The sequence below is a fragment of the Prorops nasuta genome, unplaced genomic scaffold (assembly GCF_024137725.1).
Source record: "Prorops nasuta isolate Cenicafe-Biocafe unplaced genomic scaffold, Cenicafe_Pnas_1.2 PNAS00155, whole genome shotgun sequence".
Classification (NCBI taxonomy): domain Eukaryota; kingdom Metazoa; phylum Arthropoda; class Insecta; order Hymenoptera; family Bethylidae; genus Prorops; species Prorops nasuta.
This window is the reverse complement of record NW_027116951.1, coordinates 18,019-38,940: the sequence shown is the minus strand read 5'-3', so window position 1 is coordinate 38,940 and position 20,922 is coordinate 18,019. Positions and strand designations below refer to the sequence as shown.

The 20,922-nt window shown below is 31.1% G+C and overlaps 4 protein-coding genes and 2 long non-coding RNA genes across 6 annotated transcripts; 4 read left to right on the top strand and 2 right to left on the bottom strand.

The window, feature by feature from the left end:
* Positions 1-316: 316 nt before the first annotated feature.
* On the bottom strand, positions 317-3,517 carry LOC136785103 (protein SPT2 homolog). The gene is made up of 7 exons (XM_066746124.1): positions 3,335-3,517; positions 3,102-3,248; positions 2,894-3,023; positions 2,244-2,401; positions 1,025-1,940; positions 735-950; positions 317-655 (listed from the first exon to the last, which is right to left on the bottom strand). The coding sequence occupies exons 1-7, from the start codon at positions 3,386-3,388 to the stop codon at positions 570-572; spliced, it is 1,707 nt and encodes a 568-aa protein (XP_066602221.1). The 5' UTR covers positions 3,389-3,517; the 3' UTR covers positions 317-569.
* Positions 3,518-3,758: 241 nt separating this feature from the next.
* On the top strand, positions 3,759-5,978 carry LOC136785105 (putative neutral sphingomyelinase). Its single transcript, XM_066746128.1, has 6 exons — positions 3,759-4,216; positions 4,311-4,484; positions 4,548-4,731; positions 4,790-5,116; positions 5,188-5,287; positions 5,344-5,978. The coding sequence occupies exons 1-6, from the start codon at positions 4,170-4,172 to the stop codon at positions 5,694-5,696; spliced, it is 1,185 nt and encodes a 394-aa protein (XP_066602225.1). The 5' UTR covers positions 3,759-4,169; the 3' UTR covers positions 5,697-5,978.
* A 1,051-nt stretch (positions 5,979-7,029) lies between these two features.
* LOC136785101 (rho GTPase-activating protein 26-like) lies at positions 7,030-11,870 on the bottom strand. The gene is given in 19 exon segments (XM_066746123.1): positions 7,030-7,177; positions 7,239-7,318; positions 7,452-7,508; positions 7,585-7,741; positions 7,819-7,962; positions 7,965-8,004; positions 8,069-8,402; positions 8,482-8,587; positions 8,712-9,039; positions 9,125-9,209; positions 9,280-9,374; positions 9,449-9,546; positions 9,610-9,676; positions 9,790-9,861; positions 10,159-10,263; positions 10,337-10,549; positions 10,618-10,689; positions 11,165-11,322; positions 11,446-11,870. Coding segments are annotated over 19 exon segments (2,463 nt in total). The 5' UTR covers positions 11,606-11,870; the 3' UTR covers positions 7,030-7,085.
* Positions 11,871-12,084: 214 nt separating this feature from the next.
* LOC136785102 (uncharacterized) lies at positions 12,085-13,682 on the top strand. Its single transcript, XR_010824547.1, has 4 exons — positions 12,085-12,610; positions 12,719-12,865; positions 13,266-13,355; positions 13,422-13,682. It is a non-coding gene; the product is annotated as an uncharacterized lncRNA (long non-coding RNA).
* Positions 13,683-13,689: 7 nt separating this feature from the next.
* LOC136785099 (uncharacterized) lies at positions 13,690-14,315 on the top strand. The gene is made up of 3 exons (XR_010824546.1): positions 13,690-13,705; positions 13,776-13,938; positions 14,006-14,315. It is a non-coding gene; the product is annotated as an uncharacterized lncRNA (long non-coding RNA).
* Positions 14,316-14,975: 660 nt separating this feature from the next.
* On the top strand, positions 14,976-16,035 carry LOC136785113 (uncharacterized). The gene is made up of 4 exons (XM_066746138.1): positions 14,976-15,077; positions 15,301-15,380; positions 15,540-15,852; positions 15,930-16,035. The coding sequence occupies exons 1-3, from the start codon at positions 14,976-14,978 to the stop codon at positions 15,787-15,789; spliced, it is 432 nt and encodes a 143-aa protein (XP_066602235.1). The 3' UTR covers positions 15,790-15,852; positions 15,930-16,035.
* Positions 16,036-20,922: the final 4,887 nt, after the last annotated feature.

Below are 20,922 nucleotides of genomic sequence, written 5' to 3'. Positions count from 1 at the left end.
CTTATCATCATATAAATTTATAAAGTTTTACATTAAAGTTTTAATGTTACAATACAGGCAGTGATACACATATGTACATCATATGTATTATTAAAGCGTAAATGTAAGTTATTAATAATTAACTCAATGTAAAACCAATTTATACTTATATGTAGTAATGCAAAACCGATATATCACATGTATAATATATAACATTTTGTTGCAAAGACAAAAATAAACTTTAACTGACTATTAATTTTTGTGTTAAGCATCAATCATTCCCTCAAGTAAAATGTTAAATACAAAAGATCTAAATTCTTAAGTACAGCAGGAATACATGATTGAAAGTTGTTAGTTAATCAGTATTTACAGATCTTATTTTTATCTTATTTTAAAAAAGAAATTTGAATACATGTGGTATGATTGACGAATAACCATCTATGATAGAATAGACCAAAATTAATACCATAGATAAAAGAAATTAAAATTATTAAATTGAGCGAGTTATAATTTTAGTAAACTTTGATCTGTACATAACAAAATAATTTATAAATCTGATAAGTTATATCCTTTGGATTTTTATCAGATAACTATTTCTTTATTTTCTTTTTCATAAGAGCCTTTTTCTTCTTTTCAAGCGCTTCTTTTCTAATATCTTCCAAATCTTCCATTATTCCTGAAGCAAATAATCATAAATGTTATTAAATTTTGTTCAAAGAGAATTAATTTCACGATTGAATTTAATGAATAATTACCAATTTTCGTAGATACAAATTCTTCTTTTAACTGTTGCGCAAAATTACTCTCCATAGCTGCGTCATCATCATCATCTAAGTTTCTATATTTATTCTTGTCATAGCCAAATATTTCACTGATATATTTACTAACATCCTCAGGATGTTCTTCTGGCCCATCATCAATGAAATCGTCCAACTCTGAGTCATATTCTTCGTCGTCATCTAATATTCGTCCTGAAATTTCAATCAGAATAATATGATGTTTTCTTTTCCTAAAATATTTGTTCAACTTATTTTAGAAAACTTACGTTTATTCTGCGGTGGTCTCTTTGAAACAAGTGTTTTAGATCTTTCAGTTGCCATTGCTGGTGGTCTTGACTTAACATCTGGAGGAGGGAATTGTTTCACTCGAACATCGTGGGCGGGTGAATTCTTCAATTTGATATCTTTGGTAGGTGACACTTTCTGTAACTCTTTAGACTTTGATAATTTATTTAATGACTGTGAGCCTGGCGATGACTTCTTATCTTCTATTTTCTTATTTTTATCTAAAGCGAGCTTTCTTTTTTCCTCCTCAATTACTCGTCTCATCTCTTCTAATTTCTTCTTTTCTGCCTCTATTTTTTTACGTTCTTCCAACAACTCGTCCCTCCCTAAAGTCTTAGTTAAACTAATTTTATCCATAGTTTCATTTCTTGTACCAGGCTTCTCAGAAACTTTTTTAGGTACCTTATTTGACAAAGCATTTACAGGACTTTTATCCATTAATTTTGAAGTTTTGGCAGCTACAGTTTTGCTCAATTTATTAGAATCACACGTTGAAGCTGGTTTAGTCGTAATTTCGGGATTTCGACTACGTTGCTCCTTTCTTTCACGCCATTCTTTTTCTTTGATATATTCTTTCATTTGCTTTTTTGTCATTAGCCTCTCAGGCTCTTCAACCTTTGGTTTTGTTTCAATAATTATTGGTTCATGCTGCTTTTTCTCTGCAAGTTTCAGCAATTCTGAGAAATCCATTGGCGGTGGACGTAAAGAAGGCTTCTTTTTAGTTTTAGGCTTATCATCTTCAAATTTTTCCTCCTTCTCTTTCACTTTATCTTTAATGTCATCTTTAAACTCCTTTTCATTATTATGTTCTCCATTTACTACAGATGACTTTCTTTTTCTTCTATGACCTAAAGCATCTTCCATTTCTTGCTGCTTTAAGGCTTGCTTAACCCTGTCCTGTACCATTAAAAAAGAAACATTAGGTAATGTTACAAATTTACACAACTTATAACCTATACTAGGTTATTCAAATAAAACTAATCAAACCATACAAATAAAATTAAGTTTAACTTTGTAACTAGAAGAGATAGCAATTTTTGCTATAAGACCTTTTTGAAGTGTCTTTTGATTTGTGTTCAAAAAGGTCTTATAACAAAAATTGCTTTCTCTTCTAGTTACAAAAGTTAAACAGCATTTTAAGTCCATGGTCTAATTCGTTTTATCTGAACAACCATGTATATATAACTATTTTTAAAATACCTTAGTTCTCGCTATGTCTTTTACAGTCTTTTTACCAATTTCACTAAAAAGTGGCTTCTCTGGAGGAAGACTATTGTACTTAGAAATTAATTTATTGTAAAAAGCTGAAGCCTCCTGAGAAACATAGCCATAATCATCTTCATCTGGTTGAGATGGTCCTGCAAGTAATTATTTTATATATGGCTTCTTTTCTTATTGCTATAGCAAAATAACATATTACTAACAATAATCATTATTTTAATTCATGCAGAAATAAAGTTCCAAATGTAAACTTTTGAGCTCATTAAAATAATTGCATTGTAAATCAGCTGGTATTATTGATCAACATAAGCAAAAAAATTATCAATCTGAGTTACATGGCTCAAAAATTAGCGAATAATTAACCCAACAAGCTACTCTAAATTTATCAGCTAACCTTCTTAATCCCATTAGAATCCTCCAGTGGGCAAATCCATCAAGTGCTTCTAATTTCATTTTTGATGCTGACACAACAAAGTATTGTATCATGAGGATCTATTATAATTTATGGATATAAGTATTTAATTCTTGGATTATAATCAAGATAAATCTTATAAACTACATAGCATTTGGAGCTTTATTTGTATGTATAAGTAGATAATAATAAAATATCTAAACGTTTTGATATCTACCTGCCATTGTAACAGCTGTATTATCATTGTCCACTGCGTCAGCCAAGACTGATTTATTGGCCGCTTTGCATACTTTTAAATGTTTACTTATCCTACTTTGTGCCTTATGGTCACGTAATGCAAGCAGGTTCTATAATAGAACAAGCATAACTTAACTAGCTGTATAAATCACAAATATTTTAATTTACACCAATTTGTTTAATTTTACCTCCTTTTTTTTTTTTTCTTCTAGAGCTTTCTGTCTTTCTTCTTCCTCCTTGCGAGCCAAAAATTTTTTTATGTTTTCAGACAAATTTTTTGCTTGCTTAGTTTGCTTCTTGGGTGGTGAATACTTTGTTTGATAACATATTTTCGTCTGTGAAGAATGAAAAAGTGATTTCAAAGAATTCAGGAAAAAGTAACAATAACATTCCGCACTGAAACATTAGTAAATTTGCTGACCTGTTTGTTACTTTCATTTCTTTGAGCAACGCTTAACAAGGTTCCGAAATCCATGATTTTATTAAATAATTAAACACAGGGAATTAAAAGATATTATATTTTCTCTAAGCTTTTAGTCACAAAAACAACGTCACGCGCTCATTTTATTTAAAAAGTTAGAGTAACCAATATCGCGACGCTGTTGACGTGATATTACTTGGTTATGATATGGTACATTAAATATAAGAAATTAAGAGTTTCGTGCGTGCCTGTATATCACAACTATACTAGTTCTTTATGTAAGTCGATCAGCTGGACAGCTGGATACAACGGAATCTTCCTAAGGATTGGCGGGTAAAAACAAGTTTTACATGAACAAACCAATAATAACAAAGAATTTCGGAAGCATTTCATTACAAATGTGCAAGTAAATTTATATTTCTTTATATTGTACAAGATTTTACTTTCGTTTTGCTACGACTGAATTTCATTGTTTATCAAACAATTTAGAATTTTTTTCAACAAAGGTTAGGCCAGGTTAGACTAGATATTAATGTATTATTACCAAAGCTGAAAAGTACTTCGACATCATCAAACTTCATCGATGAATATCTCTTGTTCATGTTTGCTGTTCTATATACCAGCTAATAAATATAAAGATTGATTGTTCATCGAACGTGTCACAATTGTTCACGAGTCGCAACAATGTAATGACAGAATCATAAATAGTAGCTTATTAGCAGAGATGGACTGTTTGTGTGGATAAAAGGGCAATAATAAAGAGTTGTTGCTAACCAATTGACATTTCATTTAATATTATGTACTGAATTTTATTGTAATTATTAAATTTTCCATTATGGTAAACAATCAGGTATCATTAAAAGTTTTAACATTAAATTGTTGGTGAGTTCAGATTATATTTTATATGAGAGTTAAATATAGAGAGAGTTATTTGCATCACCCATTTCTTTAAATGAGTCAATTTTCCATATTTTAGGGGCATACCATACGTTTCCAAAAATCGGCGTGCACGTATGACTGCGATTGCTGAGAAGCTCCTCGCAGATGATTATGATGTAGTTTGCTTGCAAGAAGTGTGGTCCTACAATGATTTTAAAATGATGAAGGCTACAGTTTTAGAGTGTCTTCCACATTCTCATTATTTTTATAGGTACAAACTTTCTTAATAATAAAAAGAATCATTTTTATCTCTGCTAACTACATTTAATATTAGTGGTGTAGCTGGATCAGGAGTTTGCATTTTATCTAAATATGCTATAGAAGATGTAATATTTCATAAATGGCCTCTGAATGGATATGTCCATAAAATCCATCACGGGGATTGGTTTGGTGGAAAAGGAGTTGGACTATGTAAAATTAGTATCAATGGCATAAAAATAAATGTTTACATAGCACATGTAAGTACTTGTCCTTTTACTATTTATTCCATAATTAATATTTTAAATATTTCTACAGTTACATGCAGAATATAGCAGAGAAAATGATGAGTATACTGCCCATCGAATTTTACAAGCCTTCGATACTGCACAATTTATAAGGATGACAAGTGGTGGTGCAGATGTCATTATTTTGGGAGGAGATCTCAATACTGAGCCACAGGACTTGGCTTATAAAATTATTAGAGGTGTTGCTGGATTAGCAGATGCTTGCTCAAACAGCTCAAGTGAATCAGGGACCAATGAGTGTGCCAAAAATAGTTACACTAATTTAAAAATTGCTAGAAATATGCCAGAAGGAAAACGTATAGATCATATTTTGTATTTTGGCTCTAAAAATTATAAGGTATTAATTTCAATACCTATAATACATATATAATTTTTATTTTACAATCTATGTTTCTATCTAGGTTGAAGTTTTTGAACTTTCAACATCCCTTTCCCGAGCGTGTACCATACAAGAACTTCAGTTATTCTGATCATGAAGCAGTCATGGCTACTTTTCAAATATTAACAGGTATAATCTTTAAAAATTTCTGGTTTCTTCATTTTTTAAATTTTTCATTCACGCAGGGGAATGTGAAAGTTCAAATGATGATGTGAGAGAATCTCTAAAGGAAGCAATGAGCATCTGTAACTCTGCATTAAAAAGTATGAAACGTCATCAACTCTTTTATTTTTTAACTGGCTGTATTTTATTTATTCCTTTGGTATGGTCAATGGGCTTAGATTACACTACCACGTCCATCGGCGTAAGTATTGGGGTAAACATAGGACGTCTTCTTTTAACTACAATATTGTGTTATACACTATTCATGAGTACAATATGGAACAGTGTGAAAAAAAATGCTTTAAAAGCAGGAGTATTAGGGTTGGATATTCATTTAATTCAGCTTAATAACAATTTAAATAAAAATATAAATTAGTAGTTATAAAATGAGTATCCTGTACTTATCTATTTGATATATTGTTTTCATTAATGTTAATAACAGTCATAATTGCTCAGACTTTAAACAATGACTAATTTACTGTTTAAATCTCTACTAAATTCTTTATTCTGAATATATATATATATTTTTTTTGTGTTTATATTAAAACAATAAAATTCAAATTGCTCAATTATGAACTTCAGAAACTTAAGCATTTTTCGTTTATAAATATCTGAGCTGCTGCTATCAAAAAGTATACAGGGCAATAGAAAAATAATAAATGATAAAGGACCATATGTTTTATTAAAAATTCATTTATAATTATTACTTTATAGCAGACATTTAACATTGTAAACAATTTTCTAGATTATATAATTTGTCAGATATTTTTCCATTCCTCAAGTTATCTTTAAAGACCATGCTTTGCAGATCTCATTGTATTCAAAATGTAGTACTTCCACAAAAATGTGTTACTTTACAATTTTTAACTTTTAATATATAATTAAATGCATCTAATAAGTAAAATAATATTTTTTACACTTAGCCCATATTAAAATCTTATACTCAGAGAAATATATTCTGTTTAATAAATATATACTGCTAAACATAAAAAGATATTTTCATTTTTCTCATTTTATTTGCTGTTGGCAAAAAAAATTCTCATTGTTTCAAGATATCTTTTATTTGTGCTTTATACATAGTTATTTATATTTTGTTAAAATGATATAATAATAATAAACCCTTTTAGAACTACAAATTTATAAAATCTAATAACACGAAAACATCGTGTAGTAATTGAGGAAGATTACTTGTTGCTTTATCATATATACTAATAGTATAGACAAATGATTACTATATGAAAGCTTATTTATACATAACAACAACAGATTTTGATATAAATGTATTTAAATATTCAATATATTAATTGTGTGTATGTTTCTTTAATATTTATAAATTTCTACAAATAATTATTTACAAAGCAATTTTTTGAGCAATATGGCTCGCAATAAATAAATATGTTCAAGTATGAATGTATAATTGACTATTTATGCTGTATTTAAAGAATTGAAAATAGAAGTTATTACGTATTTAAAAGTGCATCAGCCCTGAATTGATGCTTTTGATTTCTGAGTAAAATATATTTTTAAAAGAGATGTGCATAGATTATTATAAAACTTTTAGACCAATTACTTTAGGTTTCTATTTGTAAAATGTATAGTAATAAAAATTCTCTTAAAAAGTTTCTTTAAAAAAGAATATTATGCTTTGTCCATCGTTGGCAATGTAGTGTACTTCGAAATACCGATATATTAGTTCATGAAGAGAGAAGGAGAGCAACTAGCTTTTGATTAAAAAATAACCAGGCACTCTTTGATTCTCAGGTGTTCAAGGTAATTGTTCGACATAATTTTTTGGAACTAATCCAGTTTTACCGTTTAATGTTCCTTCCAGCCACCCAGGCTCCAAAGAAGGCTTAACTGCATTTAGAAGAATTCGGTAAATTATAGTATAATCAAACTTATAATAATATATATTTACCATTAGTAATAATTTGATTAGGCTCGAATGATAGTTCGCCGTCGTTCTCCGCCAGGCAAGCATACAACGTTCGAACTCTCCTAGTAACAATACCAAAATACAACTTTATATATTTATCAACATTTTTTCTTAACTTTAATTAAATTATTTAAATATTCACTGTTATAAATTTGAAGTTTGAACATTAAAAGTTAATAGTAGAAATAAACATACCAAATGCCAGGCATTTGACCAGGGCTAGAACGTCCACTGTTAGGTGACGTATTAACACTGGAATAGTTATATTATTGTAATTATGAGGAAAAATTGCGTATCTTAAAATAACATGGAGAAATGACGAACATACACTGCTATTGATGGATTACTTCGCTGTGCATATCCAGAAAGATAACTAATAGGCACTGCACAGCCTCGTTTTGTCTTAACTGGAATATCTGAAGTAAAAGGATGGGGATCTGATGCTATAGACTCACTAGAACTGCTTGTATTTCCACTGGATAAAACTAATAATATTTAATTAGTTACATTACGCGTGAAATTTGAAAATATGAAACAAATATTTGTTGAAAAAAGACAATACCTTTGTCTGCAGAGTGGTACATAAAGTTGGCATTAGTTAATTTCACTCTACCTCTAGTGTCTGAATAAGTGGGTAGTCTGTGAGTTGCATGCTCCAGCTCCTCGTAGTCCCCATTTTTTCTATCATCAACTGAAGCAGTTTTGGAACCACTGCCATTGGACCATCATAATAGGAACGTGTCACTAACTATAAAAAAACTCAAATTAAATGCAGTCTGTTGCAACTAAATTTTTGTCTGTGTTTAATTTACATGAGCGTGAGGCGGAGGTAGAGCAGAGGAGTGCATTGGATATCTCATTAAGGTTGCACCGTTTCCTGTCGACCCTGACCCATCATCTGTTTTAGGACGTTGTATTTTAGGTAAAACTGCAGTTTGCGGTACTTGCGTCGTACGCAATAAATCTTGCGGAGGTCCAGCAACAATTCTATCACAATTTTCAATTAATATTTCAACAACAATATTATAAAATTTTATATCCATTATTGAAGCAACTGTTTCTTCTATTGGACGCAATAATGTTGGACCGAAGCAAACCGCCAAATTGCCAACAGTCATTAAATTTTTATCACTCTTCTTTGCAACGCTAAAATAAGATAAAAATAATTAAATTAGAATATATGAACGAAAACAATTTAGTAATAAATATATATATTTTGTTTTACCTGGAAAGATGATTAATTAAAAGAATAAGCATTTTGAAGTTGGCTTTTGGAAGCCTATACACCAAACCATGAATATCATTAATGCGTACTTCTTTGGTTTCTTGCTCTAAAAATTTAAAAGATTTATTAATTGCCTTACTTTATAACAATATAATTTGTAAAATTATTAATAATATTCTTACTAACAGAAAACTGCAAATAAAAATATTATAAAGAATACCTATACGCACTAGCAGCTGCAATGAAGCTATCGTAGAATCGAAAAGTCATTAGAGGCTCATAAAGTGTTCTTAAATATGTCTTCAGTGCACTAGTAATAGTTTTACTTTCCCATTCGAATGGATCATCCAAATTCAACTTATCTAATTTCCTTCTATCCAATAATCCCATTGTGAGCAATTTATTAACTTTTGAAGATACACCAACCACACGGTATAGTCCTTGTTCTTCAAGACCCCTAGATTCAAGGGCTGAGATACATTTTGATACAAATATGAAGCCAGTTTCATCTAAGCTATTTTCTTCAGGTTTTATTGAAGACCCTTGTAAGGTATAAGTCTGAATAGAAATAAACAGCATGACTAATAATATAAAAATTGCTTAACTGATAAAAAATTATGCAAAGTTTACTATATGTACATACAGGAGGCTCCTTGCCATCCATTGCATCCATCCAGAGTTTTCTATCCTCTTCTGATAATGCTTGGAATGTATAAATTACATTTGGCCTATATATTATAAAAATCATTAATCAAGTACCAATCAAATACTCTTCTGCTTATTTCAAATTTAACTTACTTATCCACAGCTGTGATGTCAAAACAAAATCGTTTTTCTATAGTGTCTGACATACGTCGTACACAAGATTCCAAAATTAATGTTTCTTTGCTACTCTGAAATACAATATAGTATTCATAAATCCTTGATGATATGAAAGAAATGATATAATTAAAAATCAGTGTCTTACAAATTTTCCTGTTAATTGATTATAGGGTATCATGGTAAATTCATTTTTGTCTTTTTGATATGTGCAATACTGTTTTGTCCATGTTGTACCAAAGGCTTCTATCATACAAATAGACATTATTAATAAAAATTCTAAAGCAGCTCACTTCATTTCTTACTTACTCTTTTCCATAAGAAACAGATATCCTTCGCGAGAATTAGATTTATTAACACCTGTCTCCACAGTAGACTATAAGAGAAGAAGTTTTATCATTACAGAAATTCATTTTAGAAGATTAGCAGCAAAGAAACAATACAAATTTTTTCTAAATTACAAAAAATAATTAATTTTATAAAGCATACCTTTTTCATATCCTTCATTTTATTCATAAGTGATTCAGTTTTATCCCAGGTTGCAAGAAAATTCTCTCTAGTCTTGTAAACACACACACACATACACAAAAATTAGTATGCTATTGTCATCATGCAATAATATTAATTAATAATAAAAAATTATATTGGTTATTTAGATTTGCACATGTATCAGAACAGCATTATCATATATTTAAAGTAATTAGTGATTTTTTGATTGCCAAATGTGCCACAGTTATATTTTACATGCAATGAATATATTACTCTTGTTTATTGCATTAAACATAATACTCTTTAACAGCTAATATTAACACTTCAAAAAAATATAAAAACCTTTTGATATAGAATTTGGTATAATACCTTTTGAATTTTTAACTGTAATTCTGTCATATATCCCTTAAAATCCTTAGCAACTTCATGTCCTTGATGATAAAATGTTAACCAACTAAACATAAAACTTAGTAGCTAAAAAATATATGAATTATTAATATAAACATATGCTAGCTTGTAAAAGGAAAGAAACACTTCAAGTACTTACAGTTTCTACAAACTCAAACTTTTTCCTCTCTTGAACTTCTTGTAATAGAAAAACATATTCTAAGCTTGCTTGACAAAAATGTCTACCTGCCATTTCCAAAGCTGCGTCAGCCTCTCGTAAGACATTGTCTTGCTTCTTAATAGAAAGATTTAAGTAACGTTCTTGGCTTTGGCAAAATTTAATTGTCTGTTTTTCAAATTTTTTTTTCCCTTCCTAAAAATATTAGTATATATTAAATATTATATTATAAAAATGACATAGAGAAAAAAAATTCTACTTACTTTGACACCACCAATATGTTCTTTTCTAAATTTTTCTAGGGGAAGTATGATTTGCTCATATGCCCTTTCAAGCTACAAACAATTTTTAATAATTTTGTTTAATTAATTTTTTAATTATATGATAAAAGATACTATAATATTTAAGTTCAGATAACAATATTTAACAATGAAATGCTACAAGGCTAAGCTACATAGGAAAATGTATTAAAAAGATAAAATTGTAATAGACAAATATACAATTAAAAGTTTTATTTATACTGTACCTATATATAAGATAGAGCATAATGTGAAAACTAAATACGCTAAGAGCTATTTCATACAATAGGAATATGCCAATGCAAAACTTATTTAAATGAATTTTCATTATAAATTGATGTTCTAATAAAAGAGGATAGGTTTAAAAAGACAAACCATTCATTTCTCCTCAGATACGTTATCTTAAAAAATGTTGATCAAGAAAGTAGCTGTATGGAAAACTTTTTGAACATAATCTGTATTGGCCAATTATTAACAAGAACAATAAATATTTCCTAACAGCAATTCATACCATGCGGTCTCGTTCATCCTCTATTGATGCAATGAGTTTACCAAATTCTTTTAAGCTTTGAGAAATGTGTGTTTCATCCTCAGTTTGAGTTTCACCAATGCACTCAAAACTGAAATTCTGCAATGTTTTTGAGAAAGCTCTTTGTGCTCGGGATAGGTCTGTAAATGAAATGTTAGCTTTCAATAGTGGTAAATATAAATCTGTAAAATTTACAGAATGATTTTTGAAATGCAATGAACAGCATTTGATTTAATTTGAATAAATAATTAATGCTTACTTACTTTTGGCAGCTAACAGAAGATCTTTGACCTCTTTAATGAGTCGTTTAATTTGCTGACTGGTTTTCTCCAATTCACGCTCATGATAGTGTAGGTTTTCACGAAAATATGGACTATCAGTAAAGCAATCGGTGAATTCCAATGGTTTCAGGCCAACACCCATTATTATTTTATTTCAGACACCAATTGTCATGAAAATAAGAATTAATTGCGGTACATCACTTGATTGCGATGCGTAGGCATAAAACTATAGAAAAATTTCTCAACGACACTTTCTTCCAATTTTCGAATACGTACAGAAATCGTTTTTTTAATTGAGAGTTAATTAGATTTAATAACTTTTGTTTTCCTCGCTAGTCATGCAAAGAGATGTTTTCTGAATCTTACGACTACGTTACAGCTAGATAATTCTTCATTTCACCTCCCTACCCTAGTCTCCCAGAGTCTCCCTCTCCCTACTCAACACCACTTTTTTTTATTTTATTTCTAATTCTTTACTGAAAGATGGAAGAGCAGAGAGAGGGGTCTAGTGACTAGTGAGTGAGCACTGAGCACTGAGCGCTCAGTAAGCGGTTGTGTTTTTGAACGCACCCATCAGATCTGCCACTCTGGCCCGGTTCCACAAGCCTTGTTTAAACAAGTTAATTTTGTTATATTTTATGTCACATAGAATATAGCATAATTAACTAATCCAGTTTAAACAAGTCTTGTGGAATCGGGCCTCTGCCAGTCAACCTGATCCAAATTCAGCACCGGTAAAAAAAAAGTGGTTGTGGCGGCCGAGTGAGTGCCCGAGTGTGGTGTGGTGCAGTGTGGTGTAGCCGCTGTGGCAGTGGCGCCAGTGTCTTCACGCCTCGCGCAATTTCCAACTGTTTCCAACTAGTGTATCCATTATCTAATTATCCAAAATCAAATACGGCCAATACGGGTTTAGTCAGTTGAAGTCAGTTCAGTGGGTTTCAGAGTTTCAGTACTTTAGTTCAGTCACTTTTCAGTCTTTTCAGACAGTTCCAGCCGTTTCAGTCAGAGGAAATCAGTGAACAGTGAGTGAGCGCAGTGAGTGCTGTGAGTGTTCAGCTTGGTTCAGCTGACTTCAGCCCCTGATTCGCATCAATTCGCATTTCCCGTAATTCGCGTTTACATGGTCGCAATTTATTGTAAAGCTCTTGTGTGTTTAACTTCTTTTTTTAATTTGAAGTTTTTTGTCATATTTTGCTATAGAGTCATAAGTGTACATATTTATTGCTTGAAAAAGTTAAATTTATATTATTTTTAGATATCCAAAAATGATGAATGTTTACGATGATATTAATAAACACACACAGATAGCTCAATTAAATGATAAATCACCTAAATTTCATAAGAAAAAAAACGAAAAAAAACAAAACAGCAAAGCATTCCAAAAGCACGTGGAGTTTTCTATGTAAGATAATCTTGACAATATTTAGATTTCACTAAGACGTTTGAAAATGAATTAAGTATAATTAGAAAGGAAACATTAGCTATGTTTTCTGAGAGATTTATAAATTCAAAGTTATATGTGTATCTTATACTGACTCCAAACTATAACAAATAGCAAGTAATTGGGGATTCAACTCAGAAGATTTTGAATAATACATAATTACAGATGAATTATTCAAGTTCAAGTTAATAATATTTCAGACAGTTTCTAAATTTAAATTAATGTTTTCAATACTTTGCCTAAAAATGATTTATTGTTCAGATATTTGACCAATCGGATACTTTTTTTTCTTTGTACAATTTTTATTATATAATTTTGTTGTCTTATTTATGTATTTCTTTAGTATTTTCTTTATTTTTAGGCCTATGATGAGAATGACCAGGGCAATGATTTATCAGATATCAATAAACCTATATTTGACCCTCGTATAATAGCAAATTCTTTAAAAAATGTGATTTTTTTTATTATTTTAATCAGTGTAGTATTAATGGATGGAATAAATAAATTTTGGTTTTAGGCAATCGGTACAATTGCAGGATCTGACGATAATTTTTATGATTATGTCAGGTCTAGACAGTTAGATAAATCAAAGTATGACAGTGTTGAAAAAAGTAAGGAATGCAAAAGTAGGGTAAATGATTTTAAAACTGATACAATTTCAAATCCTGATGGGAACAATAGTTTACAAGCTGTAAGTGACGTTTTAAGAAGATGTAAATTACACAAAAATTGTGCTATACAGAGCCTTTTGAAGCATAACATAATATCAATTAATGACTTGGAATACCTGATGAAAGCAGTGTAAGGTTATTTATACGATATTTACTTTTTTCTTTCATATTATAATATAGCTTTTATTTATACCCTTTAGAGCCAATATACAGTAAATTCTTATTACTCAGACATTTCTAGAAATAATTTGAATTTAGTGGAGCATCCAGAAGATCCAGATATATTGATTAATGAAATCCTTGCATATGGAGGCATTGATCAGACGAAACATAAGGATCTTGACTTTACTGTTGACTATGTTGGTAAGAAGAAAACTGTTACACCAAAAGAATATTATTCTAGAATTGATGATAACTATTTTACATTTAGAAAGAAGACTACAAAAAATAAATGAGATAAATTATAGATTAGTTTCTTAAAAATTGATCAAAATTATATATATATATATATATATATATAGATATATATATAGATATATATATAAATATTTACTAAATCTGAAATGGAAGTACAAAATATTACCCATAGAGCATGTCAAGATGCAATTGTGTCAGATACATAAGAGCCCTTTCAATTCTATTGCTTTTTAAACTTTTATGTGTATAAAGTATCATAAATATTTGTTTTCTAACTAGTACAACAAATTATGTATTAATCAAATTACAGATAAAATATAAGATTGTAATAATCAAACACATTCCTCCGATAACATCTTATTAAGTGTATTTTGCGCGTAGTTTGGTGCTGCATTACATGGCAGCGCTGTCATAAGTAAATTATAACAACTACTTTCTCAACCTAGCAAGAAATATTTGATGTGTGTGTGATTGGTTAACAATCAGCCCTTTTTCAAATTTGACAAATCACGTCAATTATTTTTCGCTGCGCTGAGAAAGTGGTTGTTGCCATGGATTTCGAGATTTCGAGCCTTGGCTCCTTATTTACTTCAAGTGACATCATGGACATCACTACTGGCCTCTCGATTCCCGAATCAGGAATCCAGATGGGGAATAATTTATTAACCTTTATAGTCTGTGGGCATATTATTTACCTACTTTTTTGTTTAACTATTACAGTCGTTTGATCAATTTCATTGGAATAAACTTTGAAAATGTTGCCACCACCAACGCGCCACTATAAGTAAGTGGCTTTCCAGACTATAAAGGTTAAATTGATTCGTTCAAATGAAATTTAACTATGATTCGATAAAAATAAAATGAGGTTAACAAGAAAAACTACTAACAGAAGTTCACCCAACTATGATTTGGGTGGGCTGAGTGCATCCAATTATTGCCATCGTTTTCGTCTTATCTATTTAATCATGTTTTGATATTTAATAATGAAACTTTACTGCAATGTTGAGGTTAGCAATAAATCATTATCTGTGACAAATTTACAAGAAAAACAACACAGAGAGCGGTCTTGCTTGGCTATTGGATGGTAAACAGTAAATAATGATGAAATTTCTATCTAATTCAAACTCAAATGAATAAACAAGGCACCAAATATATACAAGGTAAGCAAGTTTTAATCACAATTAATAATTAATCATTGTTTCTTTATATATTAATTTAATCTCTATTTCTCACAATGATATTCCTTTTATAATTAATTACACTTACTTCAGTATTAATATTTTATCTATGTATATACATATATCTTAGGTGGATGGTAACATAGAGAAAATCTTTACAAAGTTTATAACTGAAGGAAAAGCAACTATAAGATTGACTGTCCCTCCCATGATTTAATTATTTGGTGTAAATGAGTTCAATTTGAAAGTTTCATTCATGTCCTGAAACTGGGTGTTATAAAAAAAGACAGATCTAGCAGTTCTAGCCTTGTCAAATTTAAATCCAAAAAAGCTTTTTACAGTTCCAAAAAAACTGAAGTTTCAATAAAGAAAATACTCTATTTTACTGTGTGTGTGTGTGTGTGTGTATGTGGAAGGTTTCCCAAAAATTACTAAAGAGCTACATGTGATGGAATTAAACAGAAAATCTTTTGATAGACAAATTTTAATATTGCAGAGCTTAACAATATTAAACTTATCAGATAATCTAATTTCATCATTACTAAAGGAGCTGGATAACTTACCATGTTTGCAGGAATTATATTTGGCCCACAATCAGCTTGGAAAAACTATAAAATGAACTTGGCTAGATCAAAGCCCAATTATTAATAGTTTATGCTTATTAGATATAAGCAATAATGTAGTAAGTGTTTATATTGTAAAAAAATATATTCCATTTTGTTATTATTATTATTAATAAGATTTTTCTTTTTTTTATAGCTATCATTTTTGCCAAATCAAATTGGTAAACTTAAAAATCTAACAGATCTCAAAATAAATCAGAATTTTTTTAAATAGTTACTCTTACCACAAAGTATTGGCAATTTTATCAAATCTACAATACTTGAATATGTAAAAAAATAGTATATCTCAATTGCCTGTCAATATAAGAAAATTAAGGTTACAATTGTCTGACTTTTCTGAAAACTCATTTTCTAGCTTATACACCTAATTTCAGAGTACAAATTACAATTATACAGATTACTTGAATGTTCTACTAAAGCTGTTTTAAAGGCTGGGTAGTTAGAAGTAATACTTGACATAAATTTGTTGAAGGATGCAAGAAGATCAATATCTATGATTTTTTTAAACTATGGTATAATGACAATACAATACTCTTAATCCTTGTAAGATATTTGGATATAGCTGGATACTGTTTATGTAAAACCGCTATTTTTGAGAATTATATAAAAACATCAGTGACCTTGGTGACCTAACATCCTCGTCTCTAAGGGTCACTGTAATACTTGGGTGTGTTTTTGTTTCTTTTGTAAAAATCTACTATCGTATAAATACTCAAATCCAAGTGCAGGTCAACTTGTATTGTAGATAAATAAAGGTTCTTTAAATGTATTATATCTTCCAATATCCATTCACTACCGCCCGTATAAAGCAGGAAATTTGAATCCTTTACCATTTGGCTAAATTCATGCTGTACTTTACCATGGAAAAGGATATACTACACTATAGCTGAACCACATACGATTCAATCACCCACTGTGTATGTATGTACATTCATACTTTGTATATATACAGTGTGAGGCACTTAAGACGCCCCAGAATATGAATATAAAAAACGCGTATATCTCTTTAAATATAAAAGATACTCCATTTTTGCATAGGACCTTTTCGAAACCTCTTATTACTTACTTTCAGAAAGGTCATATGCGAAAATTGAATATCTTTTTTACTTATACTTAAAGAGATACGCGTCCTTTTGTATCTATGTATGTCTGGGGCGACTTAAGTATCCCATTTTGTATACATATAAGGTATCTTTGGACCTTTTTTCTCTCTGTTTGTTATCCTGGGACTTCAATTAAGTTCCACATGTATTAAGACTTTTTGTGAAAAGACTGATTAGGAGGAGAATAAAGGAAGAAAACAATAAAATATTGGAGAGTAGTGGTCATTTATTCTTCCAACTGTACATTTTCCTATACATATGCATATTATTAGTACACATTCTCTCTCTCTCACACTATATTATTTGTGAATGCTTATCTAGCGTATAATCAACAACGACATAACTCATACAGCAGTCATAATCACCATTACTAATCAGTCATCACAAGCGTCTTTGGCGGTCTATCTTCTCAGCCACTCCAAGTTATCATATCTATCGTAATTGTCGTCCATGGCTCAAAACAAAAATTAGTTAATTGTATTGCAACCTTTGCATTCAATAACGGTATAGCGTCAAATAATTCTATTATTCGCATCAGTGAGACATATGCATATGTCCCTCTACCCTAGAAAGGATTAAGCTAACTGTGGGCAAATGGGTAATAGGCCTGGACCCTGGTTTAGGCTGATTTGATTTTGAGCAGCATGAGGAGCTGCCAGCTGGTAACGCTGGTGTTGGTGGCGTCTGTGGCGGTTGGCGAGTGCGAAACGAAGGACTGCGAGTGGCGCTAAATCAGCTAAATGCCGCCCGGCAGGCCCGGAATCCGGGGCTCGGGCCCTGGATCTCCCGAACGGGCCCGAACCTCGCTCGCTCGGGGTGGCTCGGGGACCGGGGCCGCCGGCCGAGTGGATTTCAAAGTGTACAACAGAGGTTTGTACGCACGGTAGCCAACTAGCCACGTAGTGGCGATAAATTGAAGTATAGTGTCGCGAAGCGAAATCCATTTTGATAGGTGCTAATGTTACGTCCTGATGAAGGCTGCCTGCCTGGTTGGATCTTACTTGTCCTCTGGGTGCGTTCTCATGGGCGTAAACTCACGATTTTGTCCTCTTTAGGTAAAGAGGTTTGTTGATATTTTGTAGGTGCAGGATACCGTCTTTCCCACTATGCGTGATAGGAATCGAAATGGTAGCTGATTGATGAGATTTGTTGAAAGTTTTATGCTGATTTATTGTTTGCTCGTACAATGATTTTTACACTGGTTGGTAATGCGAATATTACTAACTAATAGTAAGTTCAGTAATTGACTTTCGCTGAACTCCGCGGTTCGAAGGCGCTTAACTTATTCTCCGAAGGGTTCTCCAGGGTTTTTAAAGGAGCATCCCTTATCTGAGAGGAAAAGAAGGGGTCTAGCGTCGCTTCTCTGGACCAATCGAATCTTGGTTTTCGGAAAGCGTCGCTCCGTTGTCATGGAAATTTTGGAACTAGGAGTAGGGAGGCTAAGGCCGGTATTCATAGTCGTTACTTATACATATTTAAGTCTGACTTAAAGTATCGATTGTCCTTTTTCACCTAACAGTAATAGAAAAAGATAACCTATGCGTAAGTCGGTCTTAAATATAAGTAACGACTATGAATACCGGCCTAAGAGATATTTTCTGGACTGAGAGTAACCTGCTTACGTCACGGGGAGATTTTTGTAGGATGTTACGTAGTTGGGAAAAGAGAAACTCGCGGAATGCTCGCGGATAACTCATCTGCGCTGCAGATGGGTTTTCCCGATATTTAAGAAGGACAAAAAAAAAGGGTTGTAGTTTTATTGCTTTGTTTGTGACGATTCAGGTAGAAAAAGGATGTTAAAACACTTCCTATATAACGGAGGTTTCCTCTTTATATGTTGAATAATATTCTAAATGAGATCTAAATTCTAGTGGATTCAATGTCTACCAGCCATTATTAATAATTATTGTGAGTATCGTATCGTATGGGCTCATAGGTGGTGCTGTTGCGGCTTAAGCCAGCACGTAACACTAACATGTTGACAGCATCGGTTTTAAGCCGGTGCCCGGTATTCATAGTCGTTGCTTATATTTAAGTCTGACTTAAAGTATCGATTGTTCTTTTTCACCTAACAGTAATAGAAAAAGATAACCTATGCTTAACGGGAATCCGTTTACCGACATTACAGAGCAAAAACTATTTCGCATGCAGCGTCGTTATTTGTAGACGGGTTGTAAAGTTATTACAGGTTTTTGGAAATGCCAGTAGCATATGTACTAATTTACGTTAGGAAAATTAACAAAAAATGAAAAAAAAATTTTGTTTAAATAAATATATTAACATTATTGAGAAACAACAATTAAATCGCAAAATCCCCCAACGTACTTTGCTAGATAATGTTCATACGTTTCCAAAAAGTCCACATAAATGCAAATCCGTCAAGAAATGATGACGCTGCATGCGAAATTAATAATGGAAGAAATTCGTGTTCGGGAAGTCGCCAACATGAAATTCTTCCATTATTTATTTCGCATGCAGCATCATCATTTCTTGACGGATTTGCATTTATGTGGACTTTTTGGAAACGTATGAACATTATCTAGTAAAGTACGTTGGGGGATTTTGCGATTTAATTGTTGTTTCTCAATAATGTTTAATATATTTATTTAAACAAAAATTTTTGTTCATTTTTTTGTTAATTTTCCTAACGTAACTTAGTAGATATGTTTCTGGCATTTCCAAAAACCTGTAATAACTTTACAATCCATCAACAAATAACGACGCTGCATGCGAAATAGTTTTCGCTCTGTAATGTCGGTATACGGATTCCCATTAAATATGTAAGCAACGACTATAGAATACCGGCCTTAGGGCCTCCGCACACAGTTTCCGTAGCTACATTACGTTACGTTAAGGCAGGATTAAACTTAATCTTAGCTTAGCGCACACAAAAGATTGCTAAAGTTAAGTTTTTTTGAGCAGGATGCTTGTAATAAACAGGTCTGAGGTGATATTTTTATATTTATAAAGAATTTTTGCAACTATTATTGTAGTTGCCTTAACGTAACGTAATGTAGCTACGGAAACTGTGTGCGGAGGCCCTTAGGCCGTGTTCCGTTGTTGACTGTGAGTACTAGTAATCTATAGTTTGCGTGACATAAACTATTGATTTTCAGTACTCACAGTCAATAACGGAACACGGCCTTAGTTCCATCTTGCTTGTCTTGTAATGTAGTACAGTTGAGCCCAATAATCTTGCGTCAGGTGAGGAGAAGTAGAAATCAGAGGGGCGAAGGGATTTCTAGGGAGTTTGTCCGCAGCTGTCAAATGGCGCGATTAACCCTAAATTTTGGATCGTAAACAAAAATAATATTTTCTTAAAACGATTGCGGAAAAGAAAGAAGTATTTTAATACATAACAGAGAAGAAAAAATATATTAGATGAGTATAAAGTAATAACAAAAATGAAAAATTAATGTAAATTTTTAAGGAAATATACTTTGTGGTTATTTTACTTCTGTTACAGGCTAAATCCTATTCTTCATGAGTTTAAATCGCAGGAAAGAAATACTTAAAGACCAATGAATGAAAAAGGACTGATTTATGAAGCATTTCTGTGTGGCCCAGTCATTTCAATAATTGTGACATAATGTTATAATAGTGAAAGTGTAAGCGATTGCTGTGTATACAAAGAAATTTCATTACAAAATAATAATAATTTTGTATGATAATGTTTTGAATCATATTATTATAAATTAAAGCTAGTTCAATTAAAATTAATTATTTTTATTTCTTCCTTAACCACACACAGATTATATACGTACAGAGTAATTACATATTCTTGTAGAACCTATCTTTAAGCTAATATAACTAAATTGTAACTATTTTATATCTGCATGTTATAACTATTTGTTTCAATGATTTTTATTATTCAAAGTGAAACAAATTGTATAAATTTTCTACTAATTTCTTATTGATTCGTCACATATGCTTCCACATCTCGTATGACATTTATTTGCCTTGAATGTTCCTTCTTCTTCTAGTTTTCAATGCATATACCAATAATTCTCTGAATATTTTTAAATA

What these genes read in the sequence shown, in the direction of transcription:
- LOC136785103 (XM_066746124.1), bottom strand. Translation starts at nt 3,388, where the DNA reads ATGGATTTCGGAACCTTGTTAAGCGTTGCTCAAAGAAATGAAAGTAAC. An exon ending in GAAATGAAAGTAACAAACAG is followed by an intron (nt 3,249 to 3,334) that starts GTCAGCAAATTT and finishes CATTCTTCACAG; the next exon opens with ACGAAAATATGTTATCAAAC. An exon ending in GAGACCACCGCAGAATAAAC is followed by an intron (nt 951 to 1,024) that starts GTAAGTTTTCTA and finishes TTGAAATTTCAG; the next exon opens with GACGAATATTAGATGACGAC.
- LOC136785105 (XM_066746128.1), top strand. Translation starts at nt 4,170, where the DNA reads ATGGTAAACAATCAGGTATCATTAAAAGTTTTAACATTAAATTGTTG. An exon ending in GTTTTAACATTAAATTGTTG is followed by an intron (nt 4,217 to 4,310) that starts GTGAGTTCAGAT and finishes TCCATATTTTAG; the next exon opens with GGGCATACCATACGTTTCCA. An exon ending in TACTTTTCAAATATTAACAG is followed by an intron (nt 5,288 to 5,343) that starts GTATAATCTTTA and finishes TCATTCACGCAG; the next exon opens with GGGAATGTGAAAGTTCAAAT.
- LOC136785113 (XM_066746138.1), top strand. Translation starts at nt 14,976, where the DNA reads ATGAAACTTTACTGCAATGTTGAGGTTAGCAATAAATCATTATCTGTG. An exon ending in CTTGCTTGGCTATTGGATGG is followed by an intron (nt 15,078 to 15,300) that starts TAAACAGTAAAT and finishes CATATATCTTAG; the next exon opens with GTGGATGGTAACATAGAGAA. An exon ending in AGATTGACTGTCCCTCCCAT is followed by an intron (nt 15,381 to 15,539) that starts GATTTAATTATT and finishes GTTTCAATAAAG; the next exon opens with AAAATACTCTATTTTACTGT.